The sequence below is a fragment of the Sprattus sprattus genome, assembly GCF_963457725.1.
Source record: "Sprattus sprattus genome assembly, chromosome: 9".
NCBI lineage: Eukaryota > Metazoa > Chordata > Actinopteri > Clupeiformes > Clupeidae > Sprattus > Sprattus sprattus.
In genome coordinates, this window is record NC_137928.1 from 19,058,309 (window position 1) to 19,082,747 (window position 24,439).

At 48.4% G+C, this 24,439-nt stretch overlaps 1 protein-coding gene across 2 annotated transcripts in view; it reads left to right on the forward strand.

Annotated features, from left to right (window-relative positions):
• bcas3 (BCAS3 microtubule associated cell migration factor) overlaps positions 1-24,439 on the forward strand; it is a 247,424-nt gene that overhangs the window by 25,312 nt on the left and 197,673 nt on the right. For both annotated transcript variants that reach the window (XM_080844199.1, XM_080844198.1), the window contains exons 8-14: positions 2,111-2,218; positions 2,335-2,411; positions 4,936-5,012; positions 5,778-5,861; positions 8,014-8,184; positions 13,061-13,154; positions 23,862-23,995. In XM_080844199.1, coding sequence (XP_080700325.1) covers positions 2,111-2,218; positions 2,335-2,411; positions 4,936-5,012; positions 5,778-5,861; positions 8,014-8,184; positions 13,061-13,154; positions 23,862-23,995 — 745 coding nt within the window. The remainder of the gene's footprint in view (positions 1-2,110; positions 2,219-2,334; positions 2,412-4,935; positions 5,013-5,777; positions 5,862-8,013; positions 8,185-13,060; positions 13,155-23,861; positions 23,996-24,439) is intronic.

The window sequence follows — 24,439 nt, forward strand, 5'->3', positions numbered from 1 at the left end:
TCTCGCTCTCTCACTCTCTCTCTCTCTCTCTGTCTTACACACACACACACACACAAACAGTCTTTGTCTCTGTGTTTTATGTCTGCTCTGCTGGCCAGGCTCAGATGGGCTGGGAGATCTGAGGATTCAGAGGCGCCAAGGTTGCTGCCTCTGGCTTGTGAAACCCTCTCACCCCTCTGTGTTTGTGTGTGTGTGTGTGTGTGAGAGAGAGAGAGAGAGAGAGAGAAAGAGAAAGAGAGAGATGGAAAGGGAGTAAAATACAGGGAGGGTGAGGAAGGGCGAGAGAGATGCTATGATTGTGATGTTGAGCTGCGTTCGTGTCTGAGGCAAGACATCCGCGGCTTGTCGCAGCAGATTGTGGCGTTTACACGCACACCCATAATCCCTCGTAGGCTTCTGCTCCAAGTTCCACCGCCTGCCACCACGGTAGAGCTGTCCCTCAGCAGAGAGTGAGGCTGCAGGAGAAGTAGAGCTAACAGCCTGGTCAGCTCCAGACGCTCTCCTCCTAACCCTCCCACCCTGCTCCTCACTGAGGGAATCTATCCAAGGACGCTCTGATGATTTTGCGTCTGGCAGAGGAAGGGTGTTTCAGGAGTTTGCAAGGCGTTCTCCTGGGCCAACAGTTGCAGGGTTAAGATGAGTGAAGAATAAGAGATGCGGAACGGGCCTGGGTCGTACAGAAACCTTGTTTGGCACATGGAGCCGCCATATTTCATGTACACAGCAAGTGTTGGAATTTGTGTCTTTCTGGTAAGAGCTGAGTGTCGTGACCACAACACTTTGGAGAAGTGCTTATAAAAAAAGAGAAGTAGGGCACATTGTGTTTGGCTGTGCCTCAATACCACTGTATTCATGGAGTCCCCCAGTGGAGGAATTATTACAAAATTAAGAACTCCCTGCTCCCCCATCATTGACATGCAGCGCTATCAAGTAGCATATGCAGAGAGCGTGTAGCAGCTTTTTTTCATTTAACGTCTAAGTGTTTCCATGTTCTCTGACAACTTGCGGCCGGTTAGAGATGTCTCGGGCACTTTGTGATGCACTGATATGTGCATATTTTGAAAAACAGTCATTTTCTCTACGCTTTTTTTAGTTTTTTTGCCCCCGCAGTATTTCTTCCAGTGTTTGTGTCTGTCAGCGTTATGAATGGAAGAACCAGATCTTTTCCATCATAAAAACGAGAAAAGAACACTTTTAATGATTAGTAAGGCAGACATATATTATAACCTTATTGACGCTGGGAAGAGGGGGGTTGGGTGTTGGGGGTGGTAGCAGGCCGTGTGAAGACGTGATTTACTAGACCTCTGAACAGCTGAAGCTCTGCAGTGCTGGGAAGATTATGCCTTTGCAAAAACGTGAACATCGCTCTTAAACTGTAAAGTCTAGCCTTGGTGACAATACCCTCTCAATCACAGACAGACAGACAGACAGACAGACAGACAGACAGACAGACAGACAGACAGACAGACAGACAGACAGACAGACAGACAGACAGACAGACAGACAGACAGACAGACAGACAGACAGACAGACAGACAGACAGACAGACAGACAGACAGACAGACAGACAGACAGACAGACAGACAGACAGACAGACAGACAGACAGACAGACAGACAGTTTGCCGCTCCACCTATTGATTTCCTTCCTTGTAAACGACATCCTGAATTCCACCCTGTGAAGATGTGTTGTGTTCCTCAGAGCATACATTTAGGGTGTCCCATGCATCTTTAAAGCACGGGCTAATGGCTCTGGATCGTTGGGAAAAGTTCAAAGTAGTCGTGCTGTAGACAAGGATTATGAGCTGATGCACATGTGCTCAGAATCTCTCTTCACCTCCAATACAGTGATGACGACTAAATGATTGGGGTGCATTCTTGATGGAGTGTCAAAGGGTGAGCATCTGGGCTTGTCCTCTGGGTGAAACATTGAAACAATGAAACAGATCACGCTGACTGCCAGAGCCCAGGGCCCAGAGCCGGTTCTGGCCTACTAGAAGCCTTTTTGGCCCTTGCCTGATTTTAGGGATGCTGCCAGCCATCTCAGAGTGTTTCTCATTACTCTCTCTCTTTCTTTCTCTGTGTGTGTGTGTGTGTGTGTTTGTCTTCCAGGACAAGCCCACCATACTGTTGTGTGGACCTCTACTCTCTGAGGACAGGGGAAATGGTCAAATCCATTCAGTTCAAAACCCCTATTTACGATCTACATTGCAACAAAAGGTAAGGCTAGCAGTACTCTGCTCCCTCTGTTTAATATCTCTCACACTGTGGCGTACACTCCACAGCCCACAGTTTTATTAGAGATGTTGAAACTGGATTTCTTTTTTTCCACGCAGGATTCTTGTGGTCAGTTTGCAAGAGAAGATTGCAGCTTTTGACAGCTGCACATTCACAAAAAAGTTCTTTGTCACAAGTAAGTGTGTGAAATCGATGCTCTTTGGATAATTGTGGAAGTTTGTTCATTAAGCCTATGAATTCCACTCAGTTAAGGAAAACATGTTGTTCAGGCATCTGAGACAAGGCTTAAGGTTTTAGTGGGTAAAGACGATTTTGTTTTCAGAAGAAGATGAAATTGCCTGTAAACCTCCTGTAATGACATGATTTCGAGGGATCTGTGAAATTCTTTAAATGTTTTATCATGATTATTTTGTTTCAGGTTTTATAAATATGCTTCCTTTTTCATTAAATACCCCGAGAATTGTTTTTGACAAAGACTGCATGCATTACCTTGAATGGAAGCTAGTGCTCCAATCAGACTAATTGAAACAAGCTCATGGGTATGAGCACCACATGTATCGCCGCTGATTTCTTGCTCTACTGTATCAATACAATGCCAGACATAACCCAGACCCACATGTCTGTTTATTTATCATATTAGCTTTCTTGCACAGCAACTTGGCACTCTGCCCCACTAGAAGGCACCCACCCCCCGATGTTATGCTCTGTCTACCCAAACTATAATAATGTTATGCTCTGTGTCAATCATCTTGATTTTCTTTGCTAAAGGTGGAAGAGGGAGCAAATAAATAAATAAATAAAATCGCTTTCTAATTACAGCCAATACCTTCTGACTATTTGTAGGAAGGCCCTCTTAGTTTAGATACTATCCCCCAAAACCCTTCTTCTTTGGCGCACAATAAATTCACTGGCCCAGACTGCATAGCACCTGCGCACCCCACCACACAAAAAAACAGGCCTTTGCTTTACCCCCCACTTAAGCAATTTGCCTGTTGTAAATTGCCATTAGTGTGATTTTAATGGTGCTCATTGTCTGTCTGCCTTCCCCGTCCCCGTCTGCGCCACAGGAAATGTGCACAGTCAATAACCCTACATCATTAATAGTTTTTTTCGGGGGGGTGGGGGTGTGCGCATGTAGGGATAAGAGTGGTGAATCCTCCGCATCATAAAGTGGAGACGTGGTCTGCGGACACAGTAAAGGCAGGAACGAGCGCAAACAAAGAGTCACAGGGGGAGACAGACAGACACAAACACACTAATGAAGATTAAGCAGGAGTGGCTGGCTGAGGTCGTCCCCTCTGGTTGTTGCTGTCTGGCGGCTCAGGTCCCAGGTTGGAGAGGAAGACAGTGCTGGTGCTAGTAGTATGTGTCCATGAATCTTTATGTCTGGGGTGTCTGAGGAACTTTCGGGCCTGGAGTTCGCATAAAACTGACTTTCTTCTCGGGATAGATGTGAGATTCGAAAACAAAACTGAGCCCCTCCCCACCACCGCTTCTTCAAAACGTCCCCCTTTTCCAGAGCCCCTCCACCAGACACACACACGTACAAAGACACACTCAAGGTCACACACACACACACACACACACACACACACACACACACACACACACACACACACACGCATCCCTCACTCTCCCCAAAACCTCTCTTCCCTATACTAGACACCCACACCCACAAAGAGACACTCTAGGTCACGCACATGCAGGCACACTGCCCCCCCCCCCCCCCCAAATACAGACCCTGTCCGCTCCTTCCCTCCCGGCGCCCTACACACAGGATGTGTTAAACACATGTTATCTCACTCTATGGGCTCCCTCCGCACTGGAAAAGCACAAAAGGGTTTTTGCATTGCTGCACTTGTGGCTTACCTCAAGTCCTATTTGCCCGGTTTCAGATCCCCGGCTCTGAACTCTAAATTACTGTCTGCATACATTTCATCTGCACTCTGAGCTCTAAATTACTGTCAGCGCACTTTTCTCCTACGTGATCTGCACTCATAAGACCTTTTTGTGTGTGTGTGTGTGTGTGAGAGACATGGGCTGAGAATGGTGTTATGTGTGTGTGTGTGTGTGTGTGTGTGTGTGTGTGTGTGTGTGCGAGTGTGCCATGTGGGCTGAGAGTGTTGTGTGTCTGTGTGTGTTCGGTAGAGAGAGCATCTGTATGTTTTGCATCTGACACATTGTCTAACTGTAAGCATTTCATTGTTGTTTATGGAGGTCTGTCATCTAGCAAATCTGCCTATTTATTTATTTGTTGGACTTAGTGTGGGAGGTTGTGCTGCTTAGAGTGTTTACCGTTTACAGTATCTGTGTGTGTGTGTGTGTGTGTGCGTTTGTACGTTTATTCGTGTGTGTTGTTAAGGCACTGGCACTGGTGCCATTGACTCCCTATATAGCCCACATCATCCTTCTTTGAGAACACCCCACTCAAGTTTCCCTAAACATGGGCTTACGCAGAGAACATTTTTAGCGAGACAAACACATTAACTCGGTTTCCAAATGTCCAAAACAGTTCCTCTTTATACACATCAGACCATGTGTGGTTAAAGCAATGCCTGCTACGGGAAGATCATTCCACACACTTTTTTTTTTTTTTTTTTTTTTTTACAAAATGGAAAATAGATTTTCATTTAATTTATGTTTTACACAATGTATCTGTGTCTTGAGTGTAAAGCCCTCCTTATCCGTTGTGTTTGCAGGCTGCTATCCCTGCCCTGGACCTAACCTGAACCCAATCGCTCTGGGGGCCCGATGGCTAGCCTATGCCGAGAACAAGGTAAGGACATCAGACGCGCCGTGCGCATTACGAGCAATGGCCAGATGCGCCCTCCCACTCACCCATTTGTGGGGCGTCCTCTGAGATTCATAAATTCACAATTCTTAAAATTTATATTTTTATTGCAGCCCCCAGAACCCCTCTGCCAAAAGCATGCTCTTTTCATCACTAGACATTGCCCTTTCAAAATGAATAAATACTAGAACTCTGAGCGACTGAAGAACAGATAACAGCGGAGTTCTTGAATGTAATTTGGGGCAAAGTCTTCTGGAGTGGGTCCCCTTCTGAGAGGGTGGTATGTGGGGGCGGCGGTGCTCTGACGGAGGCTGGCCACTCCAGTGCGGTAATGGACAGATGGGACGGCGTTGTCTGGACGGAGGTAATGACGACGGGGGGACTGGCAGGCTGCACTGAGGGGCTGAGTGTGTTCCTGTGGAGAGCCGAGATGAACAGCGCTGGGGCTGGAGACGGCTGAGAGACCAGGGGTCAAGAGAGTGGTGGTGGTGGTGGTGGTGGTGGTGGTGGTGGGGGGCGCATGGAACAGCGCCCCCCCCACCACCACACAACTCCTTACTTCCCTCCTTAATCTTCTTCCCCAGACTGTAGCAGGGACACTCAGGGCTAATGAGTTGAACGTGTGTGTGTGTGTGTGTGTGTGTGTATGTGTGTGTGTGTGAGAGAGTGAGGGGGTGGTGGTGAAGAGAGAATGTTTGGGATGATAATGTGACGGCCTTCTGTCTGTGCCCTTTCCCCTCTCGTGTGCAGTTAATCCGGTGTCATCAGTCGCGTGGCGGGGCCTGTGGGGACAATGCCCAGTCCTACACCGCTACCGTCATCAGTGCTGCAAAAGTAAGTGTATACGCACGCACACGCACAAACATGTGCACACAGTCAAGTCAGCAAACCGTATCCAATACCGCCACAGAACTTTACGCTTCCTCTTTTGTTTTACCCGGTACATTTCCCGCGCCTTTCGATGAGGTCATCTGTGCAGCAACGTTACATGTCTCCTCCACACTCGCCCTCCTCCTCCTCCTCCTCCTCCTCTTCCTCTAAATGCTTTCAGAGAGTGCAATGGCAGATTCCGAGCCTTGGGATCACCTCTCCTGGGCATTTAATCCCACCCCCCCGCCCCCAATGCTAGAATTAATTTAGCCAGGCGGCCCTGTCCTGTCCAGTACAGTGTCTCTCATATGGTTCCAGTCTCCTCTCTCCTCTTCTCCCCGAGGTGGCTTCATTGATTTATTGCACCCCACATCTGTATCCCCCCCGCCGCCCTATCGCTTCCTAATGAGCTCTAACGGCTTACGTGAGAGAAGGCCCATTAGCCTTAATGGTGGCATACATCAAAAGAAACACGCCAAAGGTTGGCGGAGGAGGAGGAGGAGGAGGAGGACAGGGAGGGAGGGAGGGAGGGGGAAATGAGGTTAAAAAGTCCTGATACGCAGACGGCTCGTCTGCAGCCAGCAGTGTAATTTATAACAATATGCCGGGGCCGTCACACGCCGGCCCTGCTCCAGAGTGGCTGAGTGGACCGCTGCTCAGGGCTGGGGAGGGGGCAGCGGAGGGTTGGGGGGGCATCTCCTGGCTGCACCCTTAGTGTAACCCAATAATGACAAAAGAGGTGGGGGTGAGTGGGTGGTGCTCTTTAAAAATTGAATTCTTGCCTGAAAACTCGCTCGGAGAGAGAGATGGAGAGAGAGAGAGTGAGAGAATTGGGAAAAAGACAGAGAGAGAAAGGGATGGAGAGGGGGCGAGGGAGGGAGGGAGGGAGGGAGAGAGAGAGGGAGAGGGAGAGAAAGAGACAGAGACAGAGAGGATGCAATTGGACTGAGTGAGTTGGCGGCAATGTTCTGTTGCCGTGGCTGTGGGAGCCATTGGACCGGTGTGTGTTGATGACGGGGATGGGGGGGGGGGGGGGTCTCGCACACTGCAGCCTCTTCTCTCTCCTTTCTTGTCCCCTCCTTAGCCTGCCTGCCTGCCTGCCTGCCTGCCTGCAGTAAATGGATAGCACAGCTTAAGTGGGGTCTCCTCCTTGTCTTCACCTAATGGAGTGAGCTGCTCTCTGTGTCTTTGCTCTCGCTCTCCTATCCTCTGTGTGAAGTGTGTGTGTGTGTGTGTGTGTGTGTGTGTGAGTGTTTGCCTGCCTGCCTGCATGCTTGTATAGTGTGTGTTTCAGCACAGTCCCTGGAGAGCTTAATCAGGCATTCAGGCCAGGCGGTGGCGTCGATACAGCGTGGCGCCTGCGTTTGTTGGGCCCTCTGGAGCGTTCCCTGACAAGACAAGCCCCACTAACAGACTGTGTGTGTAAATTGCCCTGGCCCCATCAATTATTAAGAGAAGCGTTTGGCTCCTAATTGATCAGCACTAATGTGTTTTCTAATCACTGCAGTTGGAGTTTTTTTAGTGCTAATCCAAACAGTCCCCATTGATCCACATAGGAGCTACTGGCAAACACTAGTGGGAGGGCATCACATCAACACAGCTCTGAGCAAACACACAGAGAGAGAGAGAGAGAGAGGGAAAGGATAAGAGAGGATGAGAAGAAACTGAAATAGAGGGACAGAGAGAAAGAGTTGGGAAGTGGGGGGGGGGGGTTAAGAGGAGGGCGAGTAGGTGACTCTGGAATGAATGTGTTCCTTACAATTGTGTCAGTTTGGGACAAGGTTTATCTCCCGTCCAGAAATATATCTATGTATGTATGTATGAATTCCCGTATGTATAATGTGTTCCTTTTTCTAGCCTTCCCATAGCAAATGTTCAGAAAGGTGTTACATTTATGATTTGTGTGTTTTCATTACTTTACACTTTTACTTTTGTCTCTCCTTGCATCCCTTCCCTTTAACCTAATATACTGAGAAGTGTTTTATGTCAAGAATATATATTTTTTAAATACTTAAATACTTTCTCTGACCCACCGCTAGACTCTGAAGACTGGTCTTAGAACTTTAGAATGTAAATACTTGTATAAATACTTAATTTCTCTTTGTCCCTGTCCCAGACTCTGAAGACTGGTCTGACTATGGTGGGGAAGGTGGTTACCCAGTTGGCGGGCACGCTGCCCTCCGGTGTCCCCGAGGAGGAGGGTTCCCCCCACAGCGCCACGCGGCGAAGCCCCCATGTGCCCGGCGTCATCTCCATTATCGACCTGCACACTGTCGGAGAGGGACAGGTACGACCACATCATACACATCAACTTACCATGTCATAACACTATATACAGTGGGGAAAATAAGTATTTGAACCCCTTGCGATTTCACAAGTTTGGCCACTTGCAAAGAAATGTGTGATCTATAATTGTAATGGTAGGTGGATATTAACAGTGAGAAACAGAATATCAACAAAAAAATCCAGAAAAATGCATTTTATAACATTTATGACTTTATTTGCATTTGATGCAAAAAATAAGTATTTGAACCCCCAAAACTGACTGACAAAAATTACTTAGTATTTGGTGGAATAACCCTTATTGGCAAGCACAGACGTCAGACGTTTCTTGTAGTTGGTCACCAGGTTTACAAACATCTCAGGAGGGATTTTGGTCCACTCCTCTTTCCAGATCCTCTCCAAATCTTTAAGGTTGTGTTTTTAATGGGAGGGGATGAGGGAATGAAGTTCAAGCCCAATATTCCATGTTACATGGCCCCATCCATAGTCCCCTTGATGCGGTGGAGTCGTCCTGTACCCTTGGCAGAGAAACAGCCCCAAAACATAATGTTTCCACCTCCATGCTTGATGGTGGGTATGATGTACTCTTGGGGTCATATTCAGCATTCCCCCCCCTGTCAAACACGGCAAGTCGAGTTGATGCCAAAGAGCTTGATTTTGGTATCATCTGACCACATTCTGTCTCCCAATCCTCCCTAGAATCATTCAAGTGTGCAATGGTAAACTTCAGATGGCCCTGTACATGCGCTTCCTTGAGCAGGGGGACCTTGCGAGTGCTGCAGTACTTCAAAAAATTACGGCGTGGTGAGTTGCCAATGGTTTTCTTGGTGACTCTGGTCCCAGCTGCCTTGAGATCATTCACAAGCTCCCCCTGTGTAGTTCTGGGGTTATTCTGCACCTTTCGAATGATCACTGATTCCGCACGAGGGGATATCTTGCATGGAGCCCCAGACCTAGAGCGGGTGACAGTTGTTTGGTGTTGCTTCCATTTATGAATAATCGCACCAATAGTTATTTGCTTCTCACCAAGCTGCTTGCCGGTGGTTTTGTAGCCCATTCCAGCCTTGTGCAGGTCTACAATCTTATCTCTGACGTCCTTGGACAGCTCTTTGGTCTTGCCCATGGTGGTGAGGTTGAAGGTGTGAAGTATGATTCTTTGGACAGGTTTCTTTTATACAGGTCACCAGTTGAGATCAGGTATACCTTGTTAGACCTAATGAGGACTAATCTGTGCTTTTTGGGCACATAACTGGCCATTGGGAGCAAGAATTCTTGCTGTTTGCTTGGGGGTTCAAATACTTATTTTTTGCATCAAATGCAAATAAAGTCATAAATCTTATAAAGTGCAGTTTTCTGGATATTTTTGTTGATATTCTGTTTCTCACTGTTAAAATACACCTACCATTACAATTCTAGATCACACATTTCTTTGCAAGTGGCCAAACTTGCGAAGTCGGCAGGGGTTCAAATACTTATTTTCCCCACTGTACATGACAGCAGGTGGGTTTAACACTACCATTAAAGGTACAGTCTGCGATTCTGGTGAAAAGTACTGATATTTGAGCTAAACACCAGTCAGAGTAGACCCCTCCATTCCATGCTCCTGAAGGATTGTGAGGAGCAATTCAATGAATTTGCCAAAAAGTGTGTTGTTTTAGAATGGTCGACCTCTCCTTTAATTGGTGAGGAATTCCTCCATAGGCCATTTTATAATTCCAGTGTCGGATTTTCAATGTTGTCGTTGTGTTTGGGTAACTGTGGCCAGTATTGGAGACCTGGCATAGATAATTAACACTGTTGGAAAATTGGACTTCTGTGATCATCCTTGTCCGTAAATGGAAATGTTGCTCTTTTTCCTGAATGAGGATGTCGTCCGACACGGTGATTTACAGCCGGTCATAATATTTAATTGCATTCTGAAAGTGGAGAGCGTCCATTGCAAACACTGCACTGAGGCTTCAGAGAGGGAGGTGTGTGTGTGTGTGTGTGTGTGTGTCTGTGTGTGTGTGTGTGTGTGTGTGTGTCTGTGTGTGTGTGTGTGTGTGTGTGTGTGAGTGAGCGAGAGAGGGCCACGAGTGCAGGTCAGAGGAGGTGAGAGCCTGACGGCTTTTTGTCTCACTCACTCACGAGAGGCTGAGGCTGGTCCAGACGACAGCAGAGACAGAGAGACACAGAGGCAGAGGCTGTGTTTTGAGCGGTGTTCTGTGGGTAACCAGAAACTGCTACCAGGTGTTCATCCCCTCACACAGGATCTGTGTAATAGAGTGTCAGGTTTACAGGCTCATTTGAATGCTTGCCGTTCTCACATTCAAGGAGCTTTATTTGTTTTTTGGAAACTTCGCGACAGGTTAGACCAGATTTGATGTTTTTTTTTTTTCTATCAGTTTTCCTCTCTTCCTCTTTCTCTCTCCGTCTCACTCTCTCTCTCCGTCTCTCTCTCTGGGTCTGACCTATCAAAACAGATCCGCTGGTTCTTGTGGGCCTGTGTGTCCCTCTGGGGAGCCAGCGGCGGGCCGACCCCACACATCACGGCCCAACAGAGGTGTGATTCATTCTGCTTACGTACGACCATTCACCACACTCAACACTTATTTTTTTTCCTTCTTCTTCTCGCTTCTTCCGTCGTTTCATTTTTTTTCATGAAACCCCGTCTTCCAGTGGCTCGGTGGTGGAAAAACGTTTTCTCAGGAAGGCTTCACGCGCGTCGGTGCGAAAACCACACACGACGCCAAGGCCGCCGGCCACTGCCCAATTTCATCTGGTGCCCTCCCTTTCTTCACCAACCGCCCGACCTTCACCCCCCCTCCGCCACCCTTCGCCCTGGTGGTCCTGCCAGTCTCAAGGCCTGTGTCGTGTCGGGCCCGAGCTGGCGTGCCAGAGGCTTGTGTGCCACCACTGTTCGGACAGAGCTGCCCCGCGCCGCCGCTGTGAAAGCCATTGTGTCTTTGCCGCCTCCGGCCAGCAGGCCTGCTCTGCATCACGCCGGGGCCTCTTCCCTGAGCCCTGCAAGGGGTGCAGTAGCTGGGGAACGTGGGGGGCCTGCAGGGCTGGTCGGTGTTGGGGGGGGGGGTGGGGGGGGGGGGGGGTGTAACTGGTGACTGGTGGTCCTGCTGTGCCAGCCTGGCCTCCCTCCGCAATGCTCTGTTTACTTAGCCCCGCTGTCTTGGCAAAGTCTAGCCTACGAGGCCTGCCATCACCACAGAAACAGGCCACCTTCCTTCTTCCCACAGAGGGGCCGTCACAGAGACCTCCTCCCAACCCCTCACCACCCCTCTGCTGCCCTGTGTAATAGGCTTACTTTTCTACACACACACACACACACACACACACACACACACACACACACACACACACACACACACACACACACACACACACACACACACACACACACACACACACACACACACACACACACACAGTCACAGATGCACACACACCCTGCAATCCGCTAATTCGCTTTCAAAGCCCAGTACAGGATTCCCTTACAGAACAACATTGTCTGTGTTTAGCCTTAATAAAAGGGATCTGGTTTGTGTCACCAGGGCATTTTTTCTTTCTTTTTTTTCTTTCTTTCTTTTTTTCTGGATGAGGGAGAGCTGGAGTAAATGTCTCAGTTTGAGCGCAAGGCTGTTTTTTGTTTGGACTGGATCCTATTAAAAGCAGTTTGGTCCTTAATGCAACACTCCTGCAGATTTATCACTGTTCGCCCCGCAAGCCTGATGTCTGGCCTTAGTTACAATCTCTTTCATGACCAAAACTTAACATTGGGCCACTGACCAGAGAATCCTCCCTCAAAGGCCTTCGCTCTCTTCCCTCCCTACCCCTCTCTCTCTCTCTCTCTCTCTCTCTCTCTTTCTTTCTTTCTTTCTTTCTTTCTTTCTTTCTTTCTATTTACCTTTCTTTTGTTTCTTTCTCTCTCTCTCTTCCTCGTTCATGATTTCATACTCTATCTCTGTCCTCTACCTTCCTCTCTCTCTCCCTCCTTCCCTCTCTGAGTTGTTTCCTGCCACAGCAGCACATAAAGGGATGAGTTACAGATCCATATATGCTCTTTTTCAAACCGAGAGGCATTTATCTGGCCCGGACATCCATAACGCCACTGACAGTGTTGGGTTTCCCCTGCTGCCTGCCTGCCTGCCTGCCTGCCTCTGAGCCTGTGCTGCTGGCCCTCGCTCCTCCACTCTTCCGCCCTCACGCCACCCGGAGCCACGCTGTCCAGGCCCAGGGGCGGTTTCCAGGCACCAGGGCCTGTCTGGCGTTTGACACAAACACTACGTCTCTCTGGAGGTCTCTCTGCCGGACGTGGGTGGTAGCGCAGCGCTGGATCAGCTCAGTGTGCAGGCAACACAGTGTCAGTCAGTTAGTGAGAGGATGCCGTGTCCATAAAGGTTGTGAAAATCTTGTTGGCAAGTCTTGTCCTGTTTTTTTTGCATTTATTTGGTGGCCAGGATAAATATGCCAGTGCCTTCCAGTGTGCCATGGACCAGCTTGAGATGGTGGTTGGCTGGGGTCCACAGGGGGTGTTCGAGCGGGGTGGATGGTGGTCGAGGCGGGTGGGGGGGGTGAGGAGGAGGTGGTGGAGGAGATGTGGAAGGGCTTGATGTCCATGTTGGTCAGAGCAGTGGAGCTCAGCTTGGAACAGACTCTTTGTTTAAATCAGAGACGCCAAGCCATATTTTTGCTTCAGAAAAACACATTGCATGTAACTCTGAGGATTGAATTGCATCTGTATGTGTGGTGCCAGGTCTAAAATAGAGGGAGAAAAGGCAAACAAGAAGTCAGAATGCATTTAGGTTACTCTGGAAAAAACAGTGCTGCACTACTGATTTTCTCTCTTTGTGTGTGTGTGTGTGTGTGTGTGTGTGTTTTTGTGTCAGGTCCTGGTGAGTGACGACTCGGATGGTGAGGGAGTCGTGGCCCACTTCCCAGCCCATGATAAACCCATATCCTGTATGGCGTTCAACCCGAGCGGTAAGCGAACACCCAGCGCAACGCCTCACTGAAACTCACCAAAGCACAAAGCAAGCGCACACCTAACGGAGATAAACAACCCAGGGTTTCCCTTCAGACCTCAAATGCAAGCAGTACTCCTTCATTTTATGTTTTATTTTTTGTATTTTTTCTGAGCGTGTTATGGAAACTTTGGACGGTTTACATGGGTGGAGACTATAGCAAGGCACGTTCTTTGAGTGTGAAGCCGCGCCGTGCCGCGCCTTGCTTTTCTGCAGTCTCCCCCTCTCTATTCTGTCTCTCTCCCGTGCCCTTAGACTCACCCTGTCCATCATCCTCAGGACTCCTCTCTGTCACGTCGGCTAATATAACATTATGAGAGGGGGTATATGAAAGTGTTCGCCACAGGGAGCGCTGAGATATCCACCGCACTTTGCTTTGTTGTCTTTGGCACCAAAGAGTGGCTGAAGAAAGCGATTTAGTGACGGCCATTGTGTGGCCAACTACAGGTGAACTTGGGCCTGAGGGCTGAAGCAGAGGTGACGCAAATGACAGATGATCTGATGGCTGAGAACACACACCGACCTGTTCATACCTACACACACACTCACACACACTCACACTCACTCAGTCAGTCACGTGCGCACATGGACACACACAGACACTCACACTCTGCGCGTAAAGCTCTTGTGTTTCGTGCTTATTGATCCCTGTCTCTCTCCTGTAAGCATGGATGGGCCCTTGATTCCCCCGCTACCTTCCCCCCTCCTCACACACATACACACACACACACACACACACACACACACACACACACACACACACACACACACACACACACACACACACACACACACACACACACACACACACACACACACACACACACACACACTTGAGCTTGAGCTTGAGCTAATGGGAGGCTGGGAGTGACACCTGCAAGCTGCCTCAGGACCCGCTGGGGCTCGGTTACGCTCCTCAAAGACCAGAAGAGGCTCCTCTCGGATGGAAGCCCCTGAAGGGCCACCAGTGAGGACGGGACGGGGGGTGGCGGCTACATAACTCGTCAGGCGTTCAGTCACCCATGTCACAACACGCTTCGGTCTGTTTCAACACAATGTAAAGCGACTCCGCTCTCTTAGTCCACTGTGAAGAGCATATCTTAAAAACCTATTCACTGGTCGCTCATTCAGCTCAGAGTTGCTGACTGACTGGCTGGGGTGGTGGGGTGGTGGGGTAGGGGGTGAATGACCACAAGAAAAGGAAGCATCTTGACCTTCCTCTTTGCTCCTAACTTTCTTTTTTCAACAGCTATGATTCATTCAGAAACATCTTTTTTTTTCTCCCCACTTCCTTTTTTTTCTTTTTTACCCTTTCCGCTCTTGCCATTTTTGCCGGCCTTCCGGATATGGATTCCTTCCACAATGAGGTGTCTGTGTGCTGTGCCTGAGTCAGTGTCTCTACTGGGGCCGTGCCAAGTGAGCGGCTGCTGAAAGCAGCCTGTGACCATGGTGCCCAGAGGACTCCCCTCACTACCTGCTCTCACTAACTACCACTCTCTGCACCTCTTCAGGGAACAGCCAGCATTTTCCCCAGTGGCTGTACCACACGCTTCTCTCCCCACTGCTTTTCTCATTCACTTCATCTGTAAGCCCTGTCTGCAGATAAATGCCTTCTCCTGTGCAAGAGGAGAAGATACAAGCATGCTATTTTGGACTGGCTCAATCACCAGCGCCTTGGATGCATTGGTTTATAAGACCGGTATTGTTAATATTTTTTTATATTGAGGAGAGACTGGAGGTGGCTGCAGTTCTTGTCTGTCAGTGCGGCTGTAGCAACACTGTTTGATGTGAGGAGCTCCACAAGAGACAAGCATGCTCTTTTCTTGCAAGCCCCTGCTTTTGCTGTCTTTCGAGCAAAGGTTAACCAGAGGGAAATGCTGTGTCCCTGGGAGACATCAGACGGATCTCCTGTAATTTTTTCTGAAGGAGAGTTTATAAAAACTGAAGACCTTGGCAGAATCATCCATCCAAAAAGGAAGAGGAAAAAAATAAAGGCAACCTATTTCCAGGCTTTTTTTTTTTTATTCACCAAACAGTTGGTCGTGTTTTTTAGGAGCATTATCTGAAACTGGCCCCTAATGTGATTAGATTACCCATTAAGGGTCGAGTCTGGGCCTTCATAAACACCACAATATGCACACAAATGAAGAAGGAATGGCTTTTCATTCAACCTGATTGAGGCGCTTGGCACATGTCACAGAATTTAATAATTGCATGTGTGTGAGAGTAAGTTGTTTAGGTGATGAAATAGGAAGTATGAAGGGAAAATGTGATGTACCAACCACTTTTTCACCTCTTGTTGTTTTCCTTATGTTCACATATACATGAATGAATGTGCCTGAGGGTTCATTTCAAAGCCTGAGAAGTTTCATGGTAGTGATCTGAGAAATAGAGTTCTAACATCATTCAAAGCCTTCAAAACCCGACCACAAGACCCTAGCTGTTACTTAAGGTGAATCGGCCCTCCTGACCTGAGCTTCACACGTCAGGTTCGGTCCCCAGGGGGCGCTGTTGGCTCACCTTTCCTCCCTAGTGCGCCAGCAGGGCAACCTTTGGCCCATAATCCCAGAGCAGTGCGGCGCTGAGTGGGAGATAAAGCCCAGTGTCTCACCGCTCTGGTCAACCACACAGAGACTGTCAACCATGAAGCGCTTTCATCTTTACGAGTGCGCCTCAGCAAAGTGCTTTGCCCAGAGAGAGAGAGAGAGAGAGGCAGAGAGAGGGAGAGAGAGAGTACCGTGCTACACAAACACGCAAACCTTCAATCACACCAGCGTGAGGCAACTGCTCGCACAAACCCCACCACTACAGAACGTGCTTCTTATTTCAGACAGACGGTTGATTTTAGGGCTGTCATTTTTAGACATGAGAGAAAAAAAAGGGTGCATTGTACAGCTCCAGTTCATGTCATCTATAGTGTTTTGGGTTTGCACCAAGCAATATAATGTATGCAGTGGTCCTCTTTGTTCTTGCTTAAGAAGGCCTCAGTCTCTGCATGTGGAGTTTACAGGCGCCTCTATGGGCTGCCTGCCGTCAAGCGCCGCGCAGGCCTGTAAAAAAGACCTCTCCAGTCAGCCGGCCTCAGATAACCACGAGATCTTGTAGACTTCAAAGGGGCTAACCTCCCACCTGTTGGCTTTAGTCAGGAATTATGGATGTGCCTGTTATCACTCCATTTGGGCTGTTATAAATCTCAACCACTGTAATGATTGTTTTGAGTTATGAAATTGTGTGCGACCAAGAATGAAGACCTCAAGAATGGAGCTGTGGAGGGATGGGGGAGTGTGTGTGTGTGGGGGGGGGGGGGTCTTGGTGTATGAAATGAGACCTTGAGTCTGAACTGGATTGGCCTTCTGAGAGAGACTAGTAATGTCAGCAACAGCTATAGATGGTCTACACGTCCACTATGTTATTTCGGAAGCCGACACTGTCATGGCACATGATTGGATAAAAAGCGGAGAAACAAAAAAAAAGCTTAACTGGAGCTGCTAGCTGTGGAGTATGTGTGAGAGGAAAGGTTTGATTTTAATTAGCTGGAAAGCCTTGGTGCCGTTCACAGTGGCGGGCTTGGACCAGGCTGCATATGAATGGAGCCGCGGTGGAAAGTGTCTGGCTCATTTATGGCCAACCGCACTCCTTCTGGGCCGGGCAGACCTTCAGAGAGAGGGGGGGGAGAAGAAAAAAGACCAGCTTTTGAAACAATGCAGAGACTTGACAGTGACTGGAAAGACTGGGGCTCCTCTGAGAAAGGTTATGTAAGAAATCCAGCCTCTGTGTGTGTGTGTGTGTGTGTGTGTGTGTGTGTGTGTGTGTGTGTGTGTGTGTGTGTGTGTGTGTGTGTGTTGGAAAGACAACAGAAGGCCGAGGGCAAAAGATGGTGGTCAGTTGGGGCGCTGGCACTCACACCGCAGTGTCTTTGGGATCTATTCATAGGCACGTAATGAAAGGACTCTGCTCGGCACAGTTGTGAAGCCTCCACTTCGGACAGCCGCGAGCTGCTCGTTTCTTGTCCGCCGCCTTCCTCTTGCCCTCGCCCTCCTTCTCTCCCTCCTCAGTCGACTGGGCCAGAACCATGACTCTGTGAATGTAAAATCGGAGAACAGAAGGAGGTGGTGAGGGAGGTTACTGGGTTTCAGCGTGCGGTGCGGTGAATGGTTTAGGTCAGTACGTGGCATGATTAGTGTGATTATGGACAGGAGGAAGGAGTGTGTGTGTGTGTGTGTGTGTGTTTGTGTGTGTGTGTGTGTGTGTGTGTGTGTGTGTGTGTGTGTGTGTGTGTGTGTGTGTGTGTGTGTGTGTGTGTGTGTGTGTGTGTGTGTGTGTGTGTGTGTGTGTGTGTGTGTGTGTGTGTGTGTGTTGTTAGGAGGCTCAGTTTAATTCCTTGCAATCACGCGACTGATAAGCATCAAGGAATCGGCTCCTGCGTGGCAGATCAGCCTGGCGTAGCTCACACTGGCAAGATGTTTTTTTTTGTTGTTTGTTTGTTTTCCTTTTTTTCCCCTTCACTTCCTCGTTCTTAAAGAGGAAGGCTGACTTCATAGATGCAAACTCCGAGCCTGTTCTTCCCGCGCCGTCACCTCCTCCAGGCGTAAGTCACTCTCTGGCTTTGCAAAGCCCTGTGCAATTTGTCCGCACGGCTGCCTAACAGCTATGGTGAGAGAATACAGGCCATAAACAATCATAATCAGTTGGTGCCTGACACTTTAGTAACACACCGAAGCCGCACGGTGCCGAAATAGCGGCGTAGCGCCCAAGTGGATGAGTGTCTTTTTTTATGGCCTTGTCAGTTCTCTGTGTTTTTCACAGGCGTGAGGGGGAGAGGCTGGCCAGAGAAAAATGGCGCCCGTGTGCACAAGATGCTGTGGAGAGCCCTGGTATGCTTGCCGAGCTGGGCTAACCTATCTGTTCATTTAGTCTGGGGGGGAAGAAAAAAAAACGTCTGTCTTTACACAAGGCTAGCAATTAGACCTGGACGAGTCCGACACGACAGCAGCAGCCTTGCCTGGTGTTTGTGGGGTTCGGAAACGGACAAATTTGTTTTTGGAACGTTTATGTTTCTGTGTGTGTGTCCGTGTCCGTGTCCCTGTTTTTTTGTCTCTCTCTGTGGAAGTGGCAGAGTGTGTGTTTTTTTTTTTTCTCCCTCTCTCTGTATCAAGTCTCTTTATCTGCACATGTATGTGTTTGTTTGTGTGTGTATACATGTACATGTATGTGTGTGTGTGAGTTTGAGAGATGTCAATCTGTTTGTGTGAGTGTATGTGTGTGTACGCCTGTCTGTGTGGGTTTTAATGTAACTGTGTCAGAGGATCAGATTTCCATTTTTCTCTTTTTTTCCCCTGCACTGAGCATGAACGCAGTAGGACAATCAGAGGGGATTAAGCATCAGGCTGAAACATTGCCCTTTTATGCCCATGGTCAGCAGGGAGGGAGGCATTAGTGGAATTCAACTGGTGCATGAGCTCCATTTCATAACAGTGCTATAAAATCTGATGATCTAGCCTATACCTTTTTTTTCTCTTCCCTCTCTCTCTCTCTCTCTCTCTCTCTCTCTCTCTCTGTTTTTTTTTCACCTAGAAGCAACTTGTCTTTCATGCCATAATCTATGTAATATTCTCGCCATTACCAAATAAGGAAGCACTGTTAGCTGTTAAAATCCCCCAGTGCAGTGGATTGTTTTTTCTTCCTATTCTTGTTTGCTTTTATTATTATTATTGTTATTATTATTATTGTTATTGTTATTTTGTTCCCTGGATTTGTTTGGACCTCTGTGTGACTTTTTAATAGCCTGGCTGACTGCTCAACATCCCTCTGACCAACTCGTGTTTTCCTCAAATGGCAAAGCTCATGGCTCGCATCACTGTCTGTAGAGTGCAATATTACACGGACATCAGGCTCTCCCCATTGTTGTTATTAATCATTTCGTCTTAATCCATTTACTCTATCCTCCATGTCAGTTGCCTGAGCCTGGCCTCAGGCCTTACATTTAATATTTACACAAACTCATCCAAATTGGATCGTTGTTGTCGAGACGGTGAACGTGAATAATTCTTCGGCGTGTATATGGGTAGACTGAGTCCCCTGAGCGAGAATATAATAAAGTCACTGTAAGCCAACTGTTTGTCCAAAAAAACCCGCTAAAAGTGCTCTCGGAGCTGCAATTTTTATGATGTTTCCGTAAAGGTGGTAAAAAGGCTGCATCTTGGGAAGTCGCTCCCTGAGCCCCTTAGCTGTAAAATCGCAGTCGGATCGGAGACAGACCTCACTCAAGGTCTCAGTGGAAACAGACTCCCAAACCAGCCGATGCCTTTGCCTCGCCGCCTCCTCCTCTTCCTCCTCAGACGCTTGACCTACTAGGAACCATCCAAATCCCTCTCCGGATGTCTCGCTGTTTGTGTGAGAAGCTCAATGCCTGGCCTTTGGCTGTGGTTCTGTTGACGGCTTTATGCTTTATGCTCTACACACTTTTGTGTGCTGTTTGTGGCGGGCGCATTATGGCCCGTCTGGTCAGAGCCTTCTGTTTTGCCTTTTTCCCTCCTTGTCTCACCAGAGCCATGAACCAACAACAGGATGAAATGGACTGATGGAATGAGAGAAAAAGAGAAAAGAGACCCTGGCCTTGCCCAAAAGGAGTCATCGAGTTTCACACACACTCTCCCATCCGAGTTAATGGTCTTAACGTCCAGGGGCGCAAAGCGCTGTGAAATCTCTTCTGCCGTGGCAAATGTTTCAGGGGATTAATTAGTTAACAGAACACTCTCCCGAATAGAAAGGGAACATTTAAATGAAAGGAGATTATCACCAACTGTCTGTTTGCTGAGAAAGGATTATGCTTTTCATCAGTTCTTTGCACAGTCCTACTCTTATCTGGAGATTGCGGTTTGACCAATTTGTTTTGGGGCTTTTAAAACACACAAAGGGCTGTGTTAGACAAACTAAGCTTCTGTGAAAATGCGCTTCTCTGGTGGAAAATATCAAATATGGTTTCCAGCTATGAGACCAGTTATGGTTTTGGTCTGAATTGCACAATTAGATCTTCACAGAACTACTTTTCTTTTAACTGCCACTTACCGTAAGCTAAAAGATGGTATTGTGGTTGAATCAGGTTTTGATCCAGGATTTCTTCAGTGGTAATCTTAACTCACACTTAACTTAAGCTAACCATATCCAAAAGTGGACAATAACAATCCTACACTGAAGTAATTCCTTCATTACTTCATTACTGACGTGTTCTTGCCCTAAGGAACCCCTATCAGGTGGTCTGTCTGTAAAACAGATTTAAGATTTATGATGAGGTCCTTTTTCATTATTCTTCGCTGTTTGCCAAATGATCCATGAACCTCTCTGTTTTCCTCCTTCAGCCCTCAGTTGAATTGTGGATGTGGTTTTATAAGCTCAGAGTGTTGAGAATCCTCCCCGGCCAAAGTGCCCACAGGCTCCATGTGCCATGTTTGAGCTGTGTAGTGTCTGTGCCCCTGTGCCCAGACAAACAGTACCCGCTTGCTGTGCGGCAGACCACACACACACACACACACACACACACACACACACACACACACACACACACACCTATTCAGACACATACACACACCACCACCATCTCCAATTCTCTCCTTTCCCGCGTTCCTGTCCAATGCGGTCCATACCTGGCGTCTCATCCCCTCACCTCTACAGTTCGCCTCTACAGACCCGGACGCCGTGCCAGGCCCTGGGTTCCAGCGCTCGTTAGGTCCTTGCCACACAAACACACCAAAAATCAAAGCCTACCCTGCCGCCCCCCACCCCCGGCCCCGACATCAGGATCAAACAGGTTGAGTTTTGAAGTTCTCACTTTGTCTGTAAAAGATTAACAAGGTATTGACCGCATGGCGACCCAAGCGAGTCCCTCTCCCCCAACACACACACACACACACACACACACACACACACACACACACACACACACAACAACCCGTTCCGCGCTGGTCGCTGGTTATCTTGATGGTTTGGAGGGGCGGGTGGCCTCCCCTCCCGGCTGTGATCGCTCTCAGCCTGGCCTGCTTTCTGGGGCCTGAGTGGGCGGCTTTGATGTCAGGCCGCGGCCGGCTATCACAGCACCCTGTGTGTGTGTGTGTGTGTGTGTGTGTGTGTGTGTGTGTGTGTGTGTGTGTACGTGTGTTTGTGTGTGTGTGTGTTCCTCCACAGCTTTCGTAAACACCTCCGCCAGCACGGCAGCGCAATGTGAGGCCGCCTCACAGACACATGGACAAACATATACACACACACACACACACAAACATATGCAGTCCATGCACACTGCATCCAGGCGTTTTGCCACATCTGCCCACCACAGAGACAAAAGCCCAAATGCCTGGCTCGCTGTCATCTATGTGGAAGTGAATGTGTCCCTGGCAACAAGAGTATTCTGACTCCAAACTGTCCTGCTTCTTTCTAAGGCAGATGTTTATAATTTGAGAAACCCCCCCCCACTTTTCAAAGGGCCTTGAGCTGAATGTTGTTAATTAAAAGGGGATACTTTTGATTCAGTCTCTCCCTGCCGCCGAATGGGAAGACCTCAGCGCTCGTGGGTGTGCTGACATCATCTGACTCTGCTAGTCCGGCCGAATGCTTCGGACACTGAAGTAAAACATCCCTCCCGCATTAAGGGCTTTTCACACATGGTTTCTGTTTAGAGCTGTGACAGAAAGACAACAACAAAAACAAAGCGCCGAAAATAAATAGCCTCACAGTGCTCTCAGCTTTCGAGGGAGACGAGATATTTATGGAAGTCATTATATTACTACACAAGACGCTTGTTCCTCAAACACACACACTCACACACACACACGGCAAATGAAGGGTTCACTCTTTTTAAATGAGTGTGTGTGTGTGTGTGTGTGTCTGCCTTTTTGTACAGAAGGTTGTAAATAACACTTCTGCCCTGGGGATATGAGGTGTTATAAATAGGATGTGTCAAAAGTTGCTCTAACATCTTAGGTTCCCGAAAGTTTTACAGTGGCTAACCAGCGCCGTGAAGCCTGCTTTTTAATTTGGCCTCCCCCTGGCTAACCAACTGACGCCTCTTCGCGAGGCCCTGTATTTCAACAAGGCCACAGAAGCCCCAGGGCTGCTTTTCCAGCCTCCGCTGGCTCTTGGAGAACAGACTGTACCATCAGCAAACTCGCGTCCCACCGTGCAGGCCAAGCCTCATCTGTCAAAGCCAAAGGCCAGCGAGCAAGCGAGGGAGCGAGCAAGGCTGGCGGGCGGTCGGGGTGGACTGGCGGGTTGGCTGGGTGAAGGAGCAAAGAGGGAGAAAGGGAGGGATGGAGGGAAGGGGAGAGCAAGAGGGAGCGAAAAAGAGAAAGAGAGAGAGAGAAAGAGAGAGAGAGCAAGAGGTGGGGTGAGGGAGAGGAAGCTCCCAGATAAACATACCGCAGCGCCTAAACTCCTAATCACTCTACGCTTCCGTTTCCAGCCTCTATAATTAGAAGGCCCTCTCTTCCATGTATTCCCAGTTGACGCAAATGCTTCTTGTGGCTTGGCACCTCATTTGGGGCGTGGGTTTAGTTTATGGCTGGGCCCGTCGCTCGGTTTAGTCCTCTGATACAGCATAAATAGCTAACCACCATCTAATTCACTGGCCCGTTATGTTTTCTTTTTAATGTGAGTAATCTCCACATGTGCTTCCACCAGCAACCACCCAACCCCACCCCCTCACCCACCACAACCACCCCACCAGTTTCAACCCCAACCCTACTCCACCCCCCTCCCCTGCCACCCACTGGGCAAACTCACGCTCTCCTTCAGCGGATGCCGGACAAGGGTGTGAAAGTCAGAAGGTTAACATCAGGGTGGATGAGCTCATGCGACGTTGCAGCTATTTCTGCAGAACTCGCTCTCTCTCTTTTTTTCCATCCCTTGTTGCATGTGTTACAACATTTAATAATTCCATCGTTTAATCCTTTGCCCTTGGTTTTGACACACCAAAGCCACCCAGTAAAGACTTACCGCTAATTAAAACCTAATGTAGACTCCGCATTCAAAACCCTGCATCGGAAAATGGGCAACCATCATTGTATTAATTATGACATTGAGGCATAGTGGGTTGATGCAAATGTGACATTTCCATTGCCAGTTTTGGAGCTTATGCTCTGTTGAACTGTTTTTAGGAAATATGTTGAATGCGGGGCTTCATTTTCATAGGCAACGAGTTTAGAGTTGGGTTAGTTCTGGTGTGGTTTTGCTAAGTGTGTTGTTTACTGTGTGAGCTATACTTTCTGTAGTTCAGCCGACTTCAAATAAAAGTGCAGAAATGAATGGGCCTGTCATCAGAGGGTGAACTCGGGTTCTGCTGTGGTCGCATTTAAAACAGAGCCCCATACCACGCACTACCACTACGGTTCGCTCAGGAAGATACACCGCATGACAACGTGCTGGGAGAACAAATTGTCATAGGCGGGTGTTGTTTGGCTTTTTTTACAACTGTGACAATTGATAGCTTGTCTGCATTTTCATGATGTGGTTGGGTAATTCTGAAGCATCCAAGTGCTAATGGGCCATTCGTCACCCTAATGAGCTTATTCTGGAAACGATCACTGTTCCCGAGATGGGAGTGTTCTTCTGTTGGGTCATCGTTGTTTTTGTTGTTTTTAATTGTTTCGTATTGACCAATATGTGTTCTGTCCGACAGGTATGCTCCTGGTGACCACAGACTCGCTGGGCCACGACTTCCACGTTTTCCAGGTCCTGACGCACCCGTGGGCGTCCTCCCAGAGTGCCGTGCATCACTTGTACACTCTTCATCGTGGCGAAACGGAAGCCAAGGTAAGGAGTCACTAGTGAGAAGCACAGCAGGCCCTTTTCTTCTGTCCATCCTGGAGATCTCACATCCTCACATCACATCACCAAAGGCTCAAAGGGTCTCAAACAGTGAGGGAGCGTCTTCTTAGCGAGACGTAGACTTGCGCCTTCAGAATGTACTCACTTTGCTCATCCAGTCTCCATCATCTCCAGTCTGTGTACTTTGATCAAAAAAACCCAGAGACTGATAACTTCATGTTTTGGGTTGATTTAAACCAGACATGTTTTGGGACACTGTCCATGTGCGCTAAGCATGCGCGCGCCCGTACACTAAGTCACGCAAAAACACTTCCTCGTCCTCTGTTTGTTTGATGATGCTGAAATATTGCGTCGCTGGAACCCGTTAACGGTGCGTTTTTGAGATGTTACTCGAAGCTTAAATCATTCAGCTCCTTCAGGGCCACCCAG